Raw genomic sequence first — 15444 nt, 5'->3', positions numbered from 1 at the left:
TGCGAGAACGCAGAGAGGGGAGGGGCTGAAGCACTCACTGGCCCTTCCAGTACAAGCAGCCTTGCACTGGTGCACCTCATTCCTCCAGTGCCCACATCCCTGGGGAGGGAAGCATGCCCTGTGGCATGCCCTGTTGCTAGGGGTGCCAGAACGTGGTGTTTCTTCCCGTGCTAAAAGCGAAGACCCTGGAGACGGTCACAGCCGCCGCTAGCCGGCAGAGCTAGACCCAAACCAGCCACCCTGGGGGAGAGGGTGCCACGCTGCCCAGCCAGGGCTTCGTTTGTGCTTCCTTAGTGTCAGTTGAGGCCAGAGTCCCTGCACAGCAGGAATAAGGGCCCTTAAGCTAAGCAGGAGGCACCTCTCACCCAGCAGTCAGCCACTGCCTATATACAGCCCCGGGCCCTGTTTCCCAGAACTCACAATAGGCCTGCAGTACCTGTAGGTTTTTTCCAGATGAGGTGTTTCAACAGAAGCTTTAAATCCACTTCCTCCCAATGTAACAGTGGGGTCTTTCACAGTGCCGTCACCTGGCAAATGGAGCATACAGGCATATTAGAGAGCCCTTCAAGCACAACCACCAGAGATTTGCAAAGTACATTGCTCCCAATCTAACCATTACTGAGGGCAATTCAACATGCAGTGGCCTGTTCATTAGGCTCTCTCTTCTACATCAACTGCCTCTGCAATTCTCACTTGTGCACAGCAAGAGTCATACTCTTAAATGTGTAGCATGAAACCAAAAACAGGTGACAGCCTTCCTGGAGGGGTGGGGGGAGCCCTCCTATCACTCAGCACACTGACAGCTGAGCTCTTCAATGGGTTGTCCATGAGGGACTGATCCTGCATTGAACTAGGGCTGAGGGGCCTTTGCCATCACTACGCTCTAGGATCACAGCCATCTTCAGAAGGAGGATGCCAAACCAATCCTGGCAGTCCATGCAGGATGCCTCACAGCATTCTGCAGGCATAAGAGGGAACAGGCCACACAACAAACTCACAAACTCAGATGCTATTGCTTCAGCAATGAGTCACCTGAGATGGCATCCAGCTGGACCGGGGTTAAACACTGCATTTGCTTGTCATGCAAGCCTCCCATCAACTACAAGGCCATTGGTACAAGGCTGGGGCCGCATCAAAGACCTGGGCATTTGAAAGCGAAAGTTGTGTGTGCCAGGCTGATCTGCAAGCACCAGCATCACTCAGCATAGCTCACACAGAGGGAGGAGCATGCCCAGGGGCAGGCATGCAGTACAATGTGCAGAGGGTGGCAGATACGAGACCCTGGAAGTATAGAAACTTCAAAAGACAATTATTGTGAGATGTGCTAGACGCTATGGGCACAGGAGATATTCATTAACGTGTGTACCTAGAAATGTGATCTGTTTCCTTGTGAGCTGGGGATTGTATTCTAGCTACACGAGGCAGCGTTACCAAGCTTCCTTCAGGAGCTAAAAATCAGTGGGGAATAATTATTGGGAGCATGTGTAATTCTGTGGGTGAGTTAGTGATAGAAAGATAAGGGAGGTGTCATTTGATAAAAAAAAACCACTACAGAATCATAATTCCAATGGTGCCGTCCTCCTCAGTATGGAACCAGGGATTTGGTGACACCCGGCTCCCAGCTCCAGGTCCTTGGATTGGTGGAAATTTTGATAATACAGTGAAATCAGTAATGGGTTGACTTGGTACCATTCAAAAGCCATTTCTTGCTTAAGTACTATGGTACCAAACATGACAAACCTAAAGCAATTATGTAGATATATATTCATGAAAACTTTAAAGAATAATTAAAAATTGGATTTTTAAACACAGGCATGTTTAACACAGCACTCTCAGCTAAATTGTGACAGTACTCTGTTATCAGCTAAACGCTCAGAACATGACATCTGATTTAATTTTTTAAATATTACAGATTACCATAAATGAAAGGAGTGCTTCAGGTTGATTTGCCATCATCGCCCAAAATGAAGCAGGTCAGTGGTACTGATTGTCAGCTTTATTTATCTGTTATGAGTGGCAATGAGGCACTGGTTAAGATGTCAGTATCCAGGCAATAAATTACTGGACTGCATCCACAAACAGCACCCACACAGTTACATCACATAATTAATTACAATCCCAAAGCAATTTATTACAAAATACTGGTTTTTATTTCAGTCTTGCTCATTTTTAGGCATCAATGGGGAGAGTACTAACTAGTAGCTGAATCTTTGGAGAATACCTAAACACAATGCTTGCAGGGACCATACATGCTATCAGAAGTGCACATAAACTGAATTTGGCAAGATTGGGGGAGGAAGTACATCAAGGATCAGAAAAAAGTTGAAGATCCCACAACAAGGCCAACCGTAGGTGAGACTTGCCTTATACTAGCCATGGAAGGTGTTTTGAGAAAAACACTTGCTTTTTCTGCCCTAAGCCCGAAAGCATCCATTAAACACAGTTACTATATGTGAGACAGGTGAGAAACTGTATGAAGCAATCAGCAAGAAAGTTCCATGGAAAGTAAAGTTAAATGAGTGCAATGACCCAAAACACACCCACACATGACATTTCATATCACATCGAGTGATGCACCAAGAATGTATATAATGTGTTGCATCGAAAGGTAAAAGCAATAGAAACAAATACTGATTTTACTCCTGCAAACTGTGCAATTGAAATTGTTCATCAATTGCCTTGCAGAAGCTGTAATGGGTAGGAAAGTGGTGGCGATGGCCAATCTAGAGGCTAAGTACAGAGAAACAGTTGCTCTGAATGCGACTGAAGAGGAACAAAGCCAAAAGACTCTGGAAGCACTTACTGAAGATGAACTATGGGACATGGACTTAGTCTGTGGTAATCATACCCACAGACATGAATCACAGCGCATATCCTTAAAAGTTGTGGTGCTATCAAAAGCAGAAAAAAGGCCAATGTCAACAGTAATATGAAGACTGTTTGCAACTGCTAAATTTTTACAGAGAAGCATTTTGTCCTGCAGTACATGGCAGTTTCACGGATACAAAATGCATGACCTACAGGAGCTCATTAATATCATGATGAACAACAGTCTTCAGTGATGAGACTGTTAAAGAGGTCAGCTGAATGGATACTCTGGGACATGACTAAGACTATGATTACATCACAGAGGTCACAGAATCCGTGACTTCCATTGACCTCAGTGACATTTTCTGCCCCGGAGCTAGAGCTCCAAGCCGGCCCCTCACCTCCACCCTGGTGCGGGGACCCCACAGCTTTCCAGCAATGGCGGGGGGACTCCTGGAGCTCCCAGACGCTATGGGGGGGTGAGGAGACCCTGCAGTAGCCCAGCTTCCGCAGGCGGCAGGGGACCCTGGAGCTCCCAGTTGCTGCAGGTGGCAGGGGACCCCCAGAGCTTCCTACTGCCACGAGTGGTGGGCGTCCCGCCAAGAGCTGCTCAGCTGATGCCTGGGAGGAACCCTGGAGCTCCCACTGCAGCGGCAGGAGACACCGGAGCCCCAACAACAGTGGCTGCTGAGCTGAACCCACCTCCCCATTTTGTCAGGGCTATTTTTAGTGAAAGTCAGAGAGATAGGTTATGGGCTTCTGTGAAATTTTTGTTTATTGCCTGTGACTTGTCCATGACTTTTACTAAAAAAAAAGTCCGTTACAAAATCTTAGCCTTAGCCATGACTTGTAGGAAGCCCTCAAAACCCAAAGAATTATCCCAGGCTCCACCAAATCTATGGATTCCTATTAAGAAGAACAGATGAAAGCTGTGCTCTAATGCAAAAAAAAGTCAGAATGAAGATGGCAGAGATCAGTACAGAGCTAATCGTAGACAGATCATTGTTTGTTCATCACCTGGTTGTGTCCAGATCTCAGTACGATGCTGATCTATGTTAGACTTTGGGAAAGTCTGAGTTCTCCGTGGTAGCACTATCGATGTTCGAATGCGACGGAACAATGCATATGTGCCAGGCAAAAAGCAAACTAATGGTCATTTTGCATGGTCTTCCTAATCCAGCACCTACTTACAAGGGGACCAGAAACCTTACACCAACAGAGACCTTACAACATAGCAAACATAGATAGTGTGGCTGAGGTAAAAACTCGCAAACTAGAAACTTAACACCTGCCAAGATGTTAAGGGTTGCTTTTTTTTTTTTAAAACATAAGCAATGCATCTTTGTGTTAAAGTATAATTAAAATAAATGTATTTGTAAACATTTTCTCAAATATATATATATATATGTACATAATTGTTCTAGGTTTGTCATGCTTGGTATCACTGCATCTGTGGGAGAAAGCTTTCGAAAGATACCCAACTTGACCCATATCCAATGATGCTATTATCAAAATTTCCAACTGAAAGACATGAAGCTGGGAGTGGGGGTGGCTGGGATGTCAGCGAGTCCCCTCTGCCACACCACGGAGGTGGACACCACTGAAATGATGATTCTGTAGGTTTTTACAAATCAAATGACACCTTCCTGACCCTTCTGTTACTGACTCACCCATGGCCTGAGATTTTGCCACACAATATTCCAGGACTAAAATCCTTGGGACAAGCAAACAACTCCAGAGTAGTACCATCCCCTGGGAGGAACTGCATAGGCTGGATCAGACCCGGATCAAGAAGCCCAGATGACAAAGAAAGAGCTTGTGGTGTAAAAGGTCAGCCTGAACTAACTAACTGAGTGTCCCTCATTTGACCTTTGAGCTGACCTGAGACTGTTACCAAGCAGGCAAACCCTGCTGGAAGGGCATGAAGCCCTGGAACTTGTCAGGGTCTCCATGATGGGGGGGAAGACAGGGGACACTTGGTAAGCCCAGCATGCGGGAAGACTGATTGTTGCTTTAGGATTGTTTTCCTGTAATTCTTCTGTTCTAAATACAATAAATGCTCTGTGAAAACTGGCTGCTCACTGTGCCGAGAGAGAGTGAACCACAGGTGCTGCACTCACTGCAGACTTGCTGGGATAGTAAGAGTTAACTGCAGGGGGACAGCAAGCCTAGATCCCTTATCTGGAGGAAGAGGGACATGGGTCCCTGCTCATACAGACATGACACTTGGAGGTCTGAGACCTGAAAGGGCACGCTTGAGAAGACCATGGAGAGAGCAGAGGTGCAGCAAACCCAGGAACTGAGAGAAAGAGAAACCACACACCGACTCTGTAAATGGAGATCCTGTTGCTGGCGTCGAGGACAGCAAGGTCTGCGCTCTTTGCGGGGTCTGGGTGGAATGCGACCTGGTTCACCGCCTGCTGGAGCTGGAGCTGGAATGTGCACATGGGCGGAGGCAGCACAGAATGCTGGAAGGCCGTTACTAGCACCTTATCTGAGAAAACAGGAAGCTCAGGCTGTGAACCATCCCACGACTGCAGCTCCAGCTCTGACCCGGACTGCAACAGGCACAGCAATACTGCCAGCGGAAGAGGCGGCTTGGAGCGTGGGGAGGGGTACAACGAAGGGCTGCTCTGCTCACGGAGGCCCTGATTGAAAGCCCATTAATTCAACTCCCATGGACTCTGAGGGGCTTTGGATTTAGCCCTGAAGGAGGGAGCTCTCCCTCACACTAGGGTCTTTTATCATGTCCCTCAGTGAGAGAAGCAGCACTCCAGCACTGCAATGCCCCAGACAGACAGACCTGCTAAACAGCGGACACACCAATGTTTAACACATCCCCCCGTCACTGACTTGGTCTCCAGCAGTCACCTCCATCAATAACGGCCACGCTGGCCACAAGGCGGCTCTCCTCCCCAGTGCTGCGGTCGGTGCTCCAGTGCCAGTCGTAGCAGAGGGCGTGCCACCCCCTGCAGAGAGCGTGCAGTCGACGTGGGATCTCAGGGTCCCACCGCAGTGACACGAGCTGGCTTTTCTCAGCGCTGCCAAAATGCAGGCTCTGCTTCAGGTACCAGTGATAGTTCCCCACTGTCCAGAGCTGAACTACACAGAGAAATGTCATCATTACGCATTGCATGGGGGCTGGGGCAGTAAGGTCACAGCTGGCACCCTGCCGGACCTTTCCCACTCACAGCTTGGGGGGATCCAGCGGTTTTAGCTGAATGTTCGGGCCCTATCTCTGTCATGGCCGCCACCAAAGATTATTTCAGCAGCCCTTCAGCCTGTCTAACCTTCAGTCACCCTCTGCTCCAGGGAGGAAGACTAGCTTTGGGGTTAACACACTACACTGGACACAAAAGATCCCGGTTCAATCCCTGTCCTGCCAGACTCCCTATGTGACTAGGGCCCAGTCACTTTGCTCTCAGTACAGGGGGATAACCACCCCTCCTGTCTCCCATCCTCTACCTTGCCTATTAAGATAGTGAGCTCTTTGGGGCAGGGGCAGTCTCCTACTGTGTCTGTGAAGCACCCAGCACAAAGCAACCCTGAGCTCAAAAATTTGCTAAAAAGAACCTAAAAATTCTGTGCTCCTCCTCTTCCCTGCAAAAGACCTTTCCCCAAAGGGGACATCAGCTTTAAGGGCTGGGATCCTCAGTCACTGGTGTAGATGTTTCAGAAGCCCACTGATGGGCAGTGAGGTTTGGCATTGCTTCCAGAGCAGCTGGCCCAGACAATGCCCGTGAGCAAAATCTAGTGAACCAGGGCCGTTTCTCCTGACCTTGCACAGGCACCTCAAAACACTGAGCAGAATCTCCCCATGTCTTCTGGCATATTGCCTCCCCACACCTCCTAATTAACGTGCACTTCGGGGCAGTCAGGGCACTGCAAGTATTCTTACCATAGGTGTTTGTCCCGGAGTTCTTTTCTTTCTTAAGATCTTCCAGCCAAACTGCCAGGATGGTAGAGTCTAAGTTCCAAAGCAGCTCGTTAACCTGATGGGACAGAGTCTCTCATTGGTGTTTCTGCCCCTATACGAGGCAGACCACTCAAGGTTAAAAATGTTAGTTGGCTCCACCCTTGCCCAGACAGCACACAAGTGAGCACACCATTGCAGTGACTAGAAAGCAGTAAAATATTACAAAGCTTATGCCAGGAAATCCCCCAGGCATGATGTGAAGATGGTAGACCCCAGCCCTGTCTTAGGAAACTAAGGGGGGAATTAAGTAGAACCTCTTATACACTCTGCACAGTGCCTGCGGGAGGGAACAGCTTAAACAAGCCCACTGAGGAGTCACACACTCTCCATTCACACAACAGTCGTGCTCTGCCGTATTTTAGATCCTGCTCTTTCCCATGCATCACCTGCAACCCCACCCCAGCTACAAGGCACAGTGGTGTGGCTGAAATAGAGCCTTCTCCCCAGCTGGGGCGAGACCGTCCAGAGGCTGGAAGTGTTGTCTCCAGAAGATCCTGGTGATCAAATGCTAGAGCCTCTTGAGGGGCTGCTGTCTCCTCAGTAGGGAACGCACTTAAAAAAATACACTGTCTTCAGTGGGAGATGGGTTGAGCCAATGGTTCTGCTCTTGCTCCTAGGTACTTTGTGACCAAGAGATAGATAAGAGCCTGATTTTAAAGAAATCTGAATTTCCCAGGGTGCTGAGTGCCCAGCTGGAGTCAACAGGGCCACCTGTAGCCCAGCACTCCTGAGCTGGGCCCGTGCATACTACAAGGGACTCTTTCACCCAACCGCTCTTGTAAAGAGTCACAATTTGGTGCTTCCTACCTCCTGTCTCTTTCTGTAGAGACTAAAGTCTGTCAGTGACTAAAGGCAACGATGGGCCCAGTCTGCAGAGATCAGACCTAGACACAAATCTGGATCTGCAGTTTAGATTCAGATCACTATCAAGATGAGAACTAGCAACTAATTTGAAGTCTGGATCCAGGTTACTCTAGATTTGGGGTTACTCAGATCTGGGCCCGTCACTACTGACCACTGACCACAACCCTTCATGTTCAGCAGACCCCAGCAGACAGGTCTCCACACCAAGTAGCAGCAAGCACTGCATACACAGGAGGGCGACAGCCTGGACCCCTCACCTACCTTGGCTTGGCCTTTCTGAAATGGGAGGGTGAATTCCCCATGAAGGAGACCATTTTTCTCAAAGAAGACAACATCATGTTTGTTGGGTTTCTCCTGTGTGGATGCTATCAGGCTTCCAGAGGGCCTTAAAACAAATGCAAGGGTAAGCATGAGTGACCACAACTGATTGCAAATTTAAGGCAAAGAACACATCTAGCTGCTTGCCCTTGCCCAGTAGCACACAAACCAAAGGAGGACCAGAGCATGTGCTGTTATCAGGCCTCCAGCCAAAGCTCTTGCACCGCCATGCAGACCTTACTCCGGGTTCACAACACCCCTGTAGAAATAATATTAATACAGGAGAGGATAAGTGCTGCTGTCCCTCCCAAAGCTGAGCCAGCCTGGTGAGGTGTTGCTATAAGACCATACATAGAGCCTAACCTCTCCTACCAGCTCTGGCCTCACCTCCTGAGTGGAAGGGGGAGCTGCCCTGGGAAACAGGAATGATTGGCTCTAAACGGCTCTTCCTCTTTACATGTTTGACTAGAAGGAGGGAAGCTCAAAGCACGAAAACAAAGGAGGGAAAGGATCCTTCAGGCTCTGACAGATGTTGAGGAAACACCTCAGCCAGTGAACAAAACCCAGCCCCATCCACCAGGAACACACGCTGCTCATTACTCACTTCCACGCCAGTGCTTGTTCTAGTCCTGGGATAGGCTCACTTGTCGACTGTAAGACCAGCTCCCTGCTCCACACTCTGACCTTCCGGGCTCCTACACGAGACAAGGGGTGGGGTGGGGAGAGAGAGACAGGAAACTCAGGAGAAGCGTACTCTGCTTTTGGTGGGGTGAGGTGCGGGTGGAAAGGGACAACTTCTTCATGAAGACCCAGAGCACAAATGCAAAGTATGGGCACCCCTCACAGATAATGGCAGCTGCGGACAGGCTCACTGGAATTGCTGTGCAACTCACAATTATGACACAGCTGTGCATGATTTTGCACAAAGTTGGACAATTTGATTGTGACCATTCTCCTGCTTAAAGCGTCAGAAAATAACTCTTTTCTGCTTGGAGTTTCTCATGTGCATTCTATATTCAAACTTCCCAATCAACTCTGAGTTTCACATGTCCTTCCATTTCTGAGAGTTCAGATTCCAAAAACAACTTCTTTTGCATTCTGAGATGCGCTGAACAGTTTTGGCCCAGCCACAATTAAAAGACTGCTTGATGCGCGACATTAACTCCTTCCGTGCATGGTCCTGAATGAGAACAGGGGCCCAGCTGACACTTGAAATAAATGAGGGTCAAAATCCAAACTGTTTGGAAGACCAGCTTCTCTGGTAGCAGTTTCATGTTCTGACAGAATGCCCCAGATAACAAATGGGAAAGGCTCGGGTCTGGCCCTGCAGAGGACAGCCTAACTTGCACCCTTTGGTTCTATAAGCTAGGACGTTCTGTTGGCACCCCAACTGGGTAGGGACATAACACTGAGTTACAATCACAGCTATCTGCCAGAACCCAGCACCCGAAGTTTCGATCAGAACAAGTGAAGTATCAGTTAGTGATAGCAAGTTACTTACTCCCCAATACGTTTGGAAACCAAGGCAAAAGCCACATAAGCTGGGTGTTTCTAATGGGCAGGAGGAGCAGTCTGGAAAGGTTTGCTTTCAGAAGAGCATGGTTTCAAAAGTTTGCTCCTAGCCTGAGACAGGGAGGAGTGAGAGGGAGAAATAAAACACACCAGCAATTCTAGCCACTGCTTTGCTTTCCAGGATGCGGCAGAAACTACCACCCTCCTTGTGCAATAGCCATCACACCAATTCTTACCTTGGCTAATCTCTGAATCCAGGCCTGAGAGACAGACAATTAGGTCAATGGAAAGTGAGAAAGAGCAGAGCTGTGAAGTTAGAATCTAGGCCCGTTTCCCTGCACAGGGGCATTTCAGGTCCAGAGTTTTACTCAGACCCATCTATACTGAAAACCAGGCCCAAAATGGAAGGAAAAACCTTCCACTTTTTTCTTTAATTGCCAATTACTAAATATGACAAAGTAAGGCAGCTTTGCCAGCTTGATAAACTGATAGCCTCCCACACCAGCATAGGTAAATACTTCAATTTGGGGCTGGGCAGATTTTCTACATCAGTTAATCCCATACCTGTCTGTGGACAAATAGCGCTCACTGCTACAAACTGCCCATCTCCTCTCCAGGTGACTCGGGGTCGGCCATCATCAGAGGATGAAGCAGGTGGCACTTCCTGAAGTTTTACAGGAAAAACCAAAGGATCAGGTGTAAGTCTGAAATGGCTGCTGCTGGAATGGCCTTTGACTACAGAAAGCTATTGGCTGCCCCTACCCTTTGCAAGAGTCCATTATGTAGTTTATTACAACAACAAAAACAGTGTTAAAAGAATGTTAAGGTGGCAAAGTTAAACACTCAACAGTTAGGAAATGCCAGTAATAAGACTGCCCATGCAACCTTAATTTGGCCCCCTTGTGCGCCTGCATTATGATACAGCCTTTAATGACAATCACATCCATTTTAGTCACAGGTCTTCTCACTTTTTCAGTGCACAGGACAGACTTTGCTCTAGGGATGAACCAGGGCTGTGTAGTAAAGGGGGCTGTTGTCTGTGGGACCCTGTCTGATGGGTTGCAGAAGTTTGAAGGTGTGCGGTGAATTAGACAGGGAACTGCAGAAAGAGAGAGGCTGGTCTTCTGGTTAGAACAGCTGAATGCCAGACTGGAGAACAGGATTCTATCCCTCCCTCTGCCATGGGGTTCTTGTGCGATGCCGGGCAAGGCACTAACAGCAACACATTCAGAGGTGATGGATCACTAACTGTGTGCTCCTTGTTTCCTGGGACCCTGAACTTGAGACCCTGGGGTCTGATCTGCAGAAATGCTGAGCGCTCACAGCTGCTACTCAGGTCAACGGGAGCTGTGCTGTGAACATATGAGGCACTATACAATAGCACATACGCTGAAAAATCATGCCCCAGGTGTCTCAACTTGGGCATCCAAAATTAGTGGAATCTTTTGAAAATTTTGGCTTTAATCTGTGCCTCAATTTCCAATAACACTGCACATCTCACAGGGGTGCTGTGAAGACACATTTGTTAATGTTTGGGAAGCGCTCACACTTCGCTGATGAAGTGCCAGAGAAGAGCCCATGAGGAAATTCAGAATTCTATCTTCATAGCAGAGTTCAAACAGTGTGAAAAATAATAAGGCATGGGGGACACACTGAATTATGTGGCTAAAATAAAATATTGACTAACTCTCATTAAGTCACCAGTGTCCACCCTGTACGCTGAACAAGGCAGGGGTCCTATGGAAAAAAACTGTCCGTGATCATAATGTAAAAAGAAAAGGAGCTACAGCTCACTTCATCGGATGCATGCTCACGAAAGCTTATGGTTAGTCTCTAAGGTGCCACAAGTACTCCTTTTCTTTTTGCGAATACAGACTAACACGGCTGCTACTCTGAAACCTATCATAATGTAGACACACAAGGGAACAGAGTTAAGGCTGTACAAGTATCCTTCATTCTGGCTTTGCATAACTATTGAGTGCTTGACTTTGCCATCGTAGCGTTTCTTTAACTTAATTTTGTTTGTGTTATTTCCTAGGATTTAAAAAAGTAAACGGCAAAAAAAGATTCCACCATGTGACATCTCTCTGAATTTGACACCCATCCAGGCTATCAGCAGGGCTGGAACCATAGACCCAAGGCATAGACCTCTGCCACGTAAGCTGAGTAACTGTTAGCAGTAGAGTAGAATCTCAGAGTTATGAACACCAGAAAGAAAAGGAGGACTTGTGGCACCTTAGAGACTAACCAATTTATTTGAGCATGAGCTTTCGTGAAAGGTGCCACAAGTCCTCCTTTTCTTTTTGCGAATACAGACTAACACGGCTGTTCCTCTGAAACCTGTCATGAACACCAGAGTTACCAACTGATCAGCCAACCACACACCTCATTTGGAACCAGAATTAAGCAATCAGACAGCAGCAGAGACACACATACACAGAGCAAATACAGTACAGTACCGTGTTAAATAAACTATTAAAAAAATAAAGGGAAAGCAGCATTTTTCTTCTGCATAGTAAACTTTCAAAGCTGTATTAAGTTAATGTTCAGTGGTAAACTGTTGAAAGAACAACCATAACCTTCTGTTCAGAGTTACGAACATTTCAGAGTTACAAACAACCTCCATTCCTGAGGTGTTCGTAACTCTGAGCTTCTACTGTAGTAGGTTGTCATCTGCCACTGGGACCAGCCACTAGAGGGGGATGAGACACTTTGCCAATGGGTTTCACAGATATTTTCTGACAGCTGAGGAATGATGAGTCTCAGAGACCCTGGGCTTCATTCCGGGCTCAGGAGGGGAGCATGCTCTAGTGGGCAAAGACCTTTCTGCCCATTTCCCCCAAAGCCTGACCCCCTTCCTGCCCTGTACTCTCCAATCTGTCTCCTAGTCCCAATGCCAGTCTCCACTGCTCCCCACGTTCCACATTCCAGGCCCAGTCTCCTTGCCCAACCAGTCCTCACTTCCCCCTGGGGGCACCCCAAACCAGTCACAGACTTCCCTTCATGCTAGCTCCAGTCTATTCCCCCTGGCACCTTGTCTCAGTCTCCTTGCCCAACCAGTTTAAGGCACTCCCAACTCCTTGCCCTATGTCAGACTTCCCCACCTCCCCATCCTTGCATTGGCTTCTTGTCCCAATCTACTCCCTCCCGACCCAGCTCTTGATCCTCTGTGCTCAAGTCAGGTTGCTTCCTCCTCCACACGCCCTGGGCCCCAGCAAAGGGTCACTGTGTGCACAAGACACAATATCCCTGCTCTCAGCTCTGGTGCCCGGTGCCACAAAAGCCCCATGCAGCCAGGGACAGCAATTGTAGGGAAAGTCCTGCTCAGCCCCTGAAGCCTGGGATGGTGTATGTGCAGTCCAGTTGCCATGTAGGAGCTATGAGGGGACAGAGAATGCTCAGTGCAGACAGGATCTTCAGAGAATTTAGCTGCTGCACTTTAACAAGTATGAAATACTTCCTGAAGGCTTATAACTTGACCAATTTTGGTGAATTTTTATGGAAACAGCAAAAGGCACAGGCCTTGCCATATTTTCAAAGTCTATGCCCCAAAGTTTGGGGATGCTATCGTTTGCCAATGAAACAGCAGTAAGTACTTTTAAAAAACTTGGGTAAAACAAAATATTCCTCTCCAATCTCATTCTCAGAAAAACAGTTGAACCATTTTAGGTGAAACTTTAAAAAAAAAAATCCTGTGACAGACATCTGGCGTGAAAGTTTCAATGCAAACAGTTAAAGTTTGGCAAAGATGCAAGCAACCGAAAACAGGGTCTTATAACAGGAAGCACTGGGCAAATTGCACTCCAGGCAGCACCACCTGCGTTGCCTGTTGTGTTTGAAAACCACTCCGAACCCGTCAGGTGCTGAGTGAGCAGCCATTCAACCCTGCATTACTGAAGTAGAGAGGGGGGAAGTATTTGACTTAAATCAAGTGAACAGTGAACAAATTAGGTGATAAATAGGGACATAATGTCAGGGAAGAAGCAGGAGAGTGTGAGCATCATTTCTCTGCATAGCATGGAGGGAAAGACAATAGCTCTCTCTGTATAGCTGTCCCTCTGGGCAACATGGAGACCTCATATGTCAGTGCAGTACCGTTTGCTTGCGATGAGCTGCCTGTTTGCCCTCTGATCCATGGAACTGTGTCTCCTTTTTACCCCAACCAACAGTGATGAACTTTCCTACAGGAGAGAGAATTGCAATATCTGAAGACTTACAAAATGGTACCATGCAGTTTGACAGACAAATAGAACCTCAAGGCAGCATCACCTTCCTAGCCTATTGTGCAGGATAAGCTGTTAGAGCTATTCTATGGGATGCATTTCCTAGAGATACATGTGGCTAACAGCACTGCAGCAGCTGGGTAACTTTCCAGCAGGTTTGACACATTTAGCGCCTTTGCTGCCAAGAAAATATTGACACTCAGCTGCAATTTACTAACCTGACAGTAGTATCCTGCTGCCTCCTGGGCAGAGTTCATGCTGTTCGTTCATTTCATTCATTATTATGAGAGAACAATGAAATACTTTTGAGTGTCTGTATTCACTGCAACAACTCACCTTCCCCAAAGTCATCCTGGTGGATCTCCCTTTCAGTAATTGGTTCAAAGTCCTTTGTCATCATAATAAGAGTTTGCTGACCTGCATTGTAAACAGACGAGCCAGGATTAAAAATTACATGTGTGGTATTCTCCAGTGCAAGAGAGAAGGTTGAATTCAGTTTCCCTGTTTGTCACATAGCAAAAGCAGAGGAAAAAAAATCACTCCCAACAACAGGAAAATATGATTGTAAAGCCACAAAAATTGGCAGGGAGACTCAGAGGCAAGCAGTTCTTGAACACTACCTTGAATTCAGCTTTGAAACTGAGTAGGTTTTAAGTTGACAGTGATTCCTATAAGTAGAAAAGGTCTTAAAGCAAAACCACAAATTCAATGCAGTAACATCCAAAAATCTAGTGAAAAACACAGCAAATGTATTGAATTTCTTACCTCTACAATTACAATTGTAAAATCTCAGTGTTATTTCACCTCCGCACGAAGTCATGTTTATCTTTTTAATGAGTCCTATTGTGACGCTCTGTACCTTGGGGGAACACCATACACCCCCGCATGTTCATCTTTGTAAAATGATTGCGTGGTATCCAATGCAAAGTTTGTCATGTTGGGTTTCTTCAGAAGGCTGATCATGCACTGAGCATGGTTGTAACAGTAATGTTATAATAAGGTTACAGGTTATAATTTCATGTATATAGTTACGAGGCTGAATATGTATCCTTATGGCTTAAAGCAAGCCCAGGAAAAAACTCTGCCTCTCTGTTCTTGGAGTTCACACCTCGTCAGGGCATGGATGGGATAAACCCAGCCCAGCCTCACAGGAACAATGGATACTGGCTTAGGCAGCAACAAAACAATCTATTAAACCCTAGAGAAAGTCATCCCCTTCCTTTGGGCAGTTTGGGACTGTGATGGGGTAATGCCCACCTGACTCTGAGGAGGGCAGGGGGTGGGGGAGAAGAGAGGGAGAAGAGCCAAGAGGAAAGAAAGGACATGATAAAAGGGAGAGACTCTCTCTCTTCCACCTACAGCAAGTTAAAGAAGTATGGGCTGGATGAATGGACTATAAAGGTGGATAGAAAGTTGGCTAGATTGTCAGGCTCAACGGGTAGTGATCAATGGCTCCACCTCTAGTTGGCAGCCGGTATCAAGTGGAGTGCCCCAAGGGTCGGTCCTGGGGCCGGTTTTGTTCAGTATCTTCATAAATGATCTGGAGGATGGCGTGGATTGCACCCTCAGCAAGTTTGCAGATGACACTAAACTGGGAGGAGAGGTAGATATGCTGGAGGGTAGGGATAAGATACAGAGGGCCCTAGACAAATTAGAGGATTGGGCCAAAAGAAATCTGATGGGGTTCAACAAGGACAAGTGCAGGGTCCTGCACTTAGGAAGGAAGAATCCTATGCACCGCTA

General features: G+C 47.3%; 1 protein-coding gene across 9 annotated transcripts in view; it reads right to left on the bottom strand.

Annotated features, from left to right (window-relative positions):
- Nucleotides 1-15444, bottom strand: part of ELP1 (elongator acetyltransferase complex subunit 1) — a 116654-nt gene that overhangs the window by 84319 nt on the left and 16891 nt on the right. For all 9 annotated transcript variants that reach the window (XR_012159185.1, XR_012159184.1, XM_073346016.1 and 6 more), the window contains exons 5-13: nt 14038-14118; nt 13574-13659; nt 10043-10142; nt 8571-8661; nt 7910-8033; nt 6707-6800; nt 5680-5910; nt 5132-5302; nt 437-527 (exon numbers count right to left, since the gene is read on the bottom strand). Coding sequence is in view for 7 of the 9 variants with exons in the window: in XM_073346016.1 (XP_073202117.1) it covers nt 437-527; nt 5132-5302; nt 5680-5910; nt 6707-6800; nt 7910-8033; nt 8571-8661; nt 10043-10142; nt 13574-13659; nt 14038-14118 (1069 nt within the window). In the remaining 2 variants the exon portion in view is untranslated. The remainder of the gene's footprint in view (nt 1-436; nt 528-5131; nt 5303-5679; nt 5911-6706; nt 6801-7909; nt 8034-8570; nt 8662-10042; nt 10143-13573; nt 13660-14037; nt 14119-15444) is intronic.

This window comes from Lepidochelys kempii, chromosome 5 (assembly GCF_965140265.1).
Source record: "Lepidochelys kempii isolate rLepKem1 chromosome 5, rLepKem1.hap2, whole genome shotgun sequence".
In the NCBI taxonomy this organism is placed as follows: domain Eukaryota; kingdom Metazoa; phylum Chordata; order Testudines; family Cheloniidae; genus Lepidochelys; species Lepidochelys kempii.
This window is presented reverse-complemented; position numbering and strand designations above follow the sequence as displayed.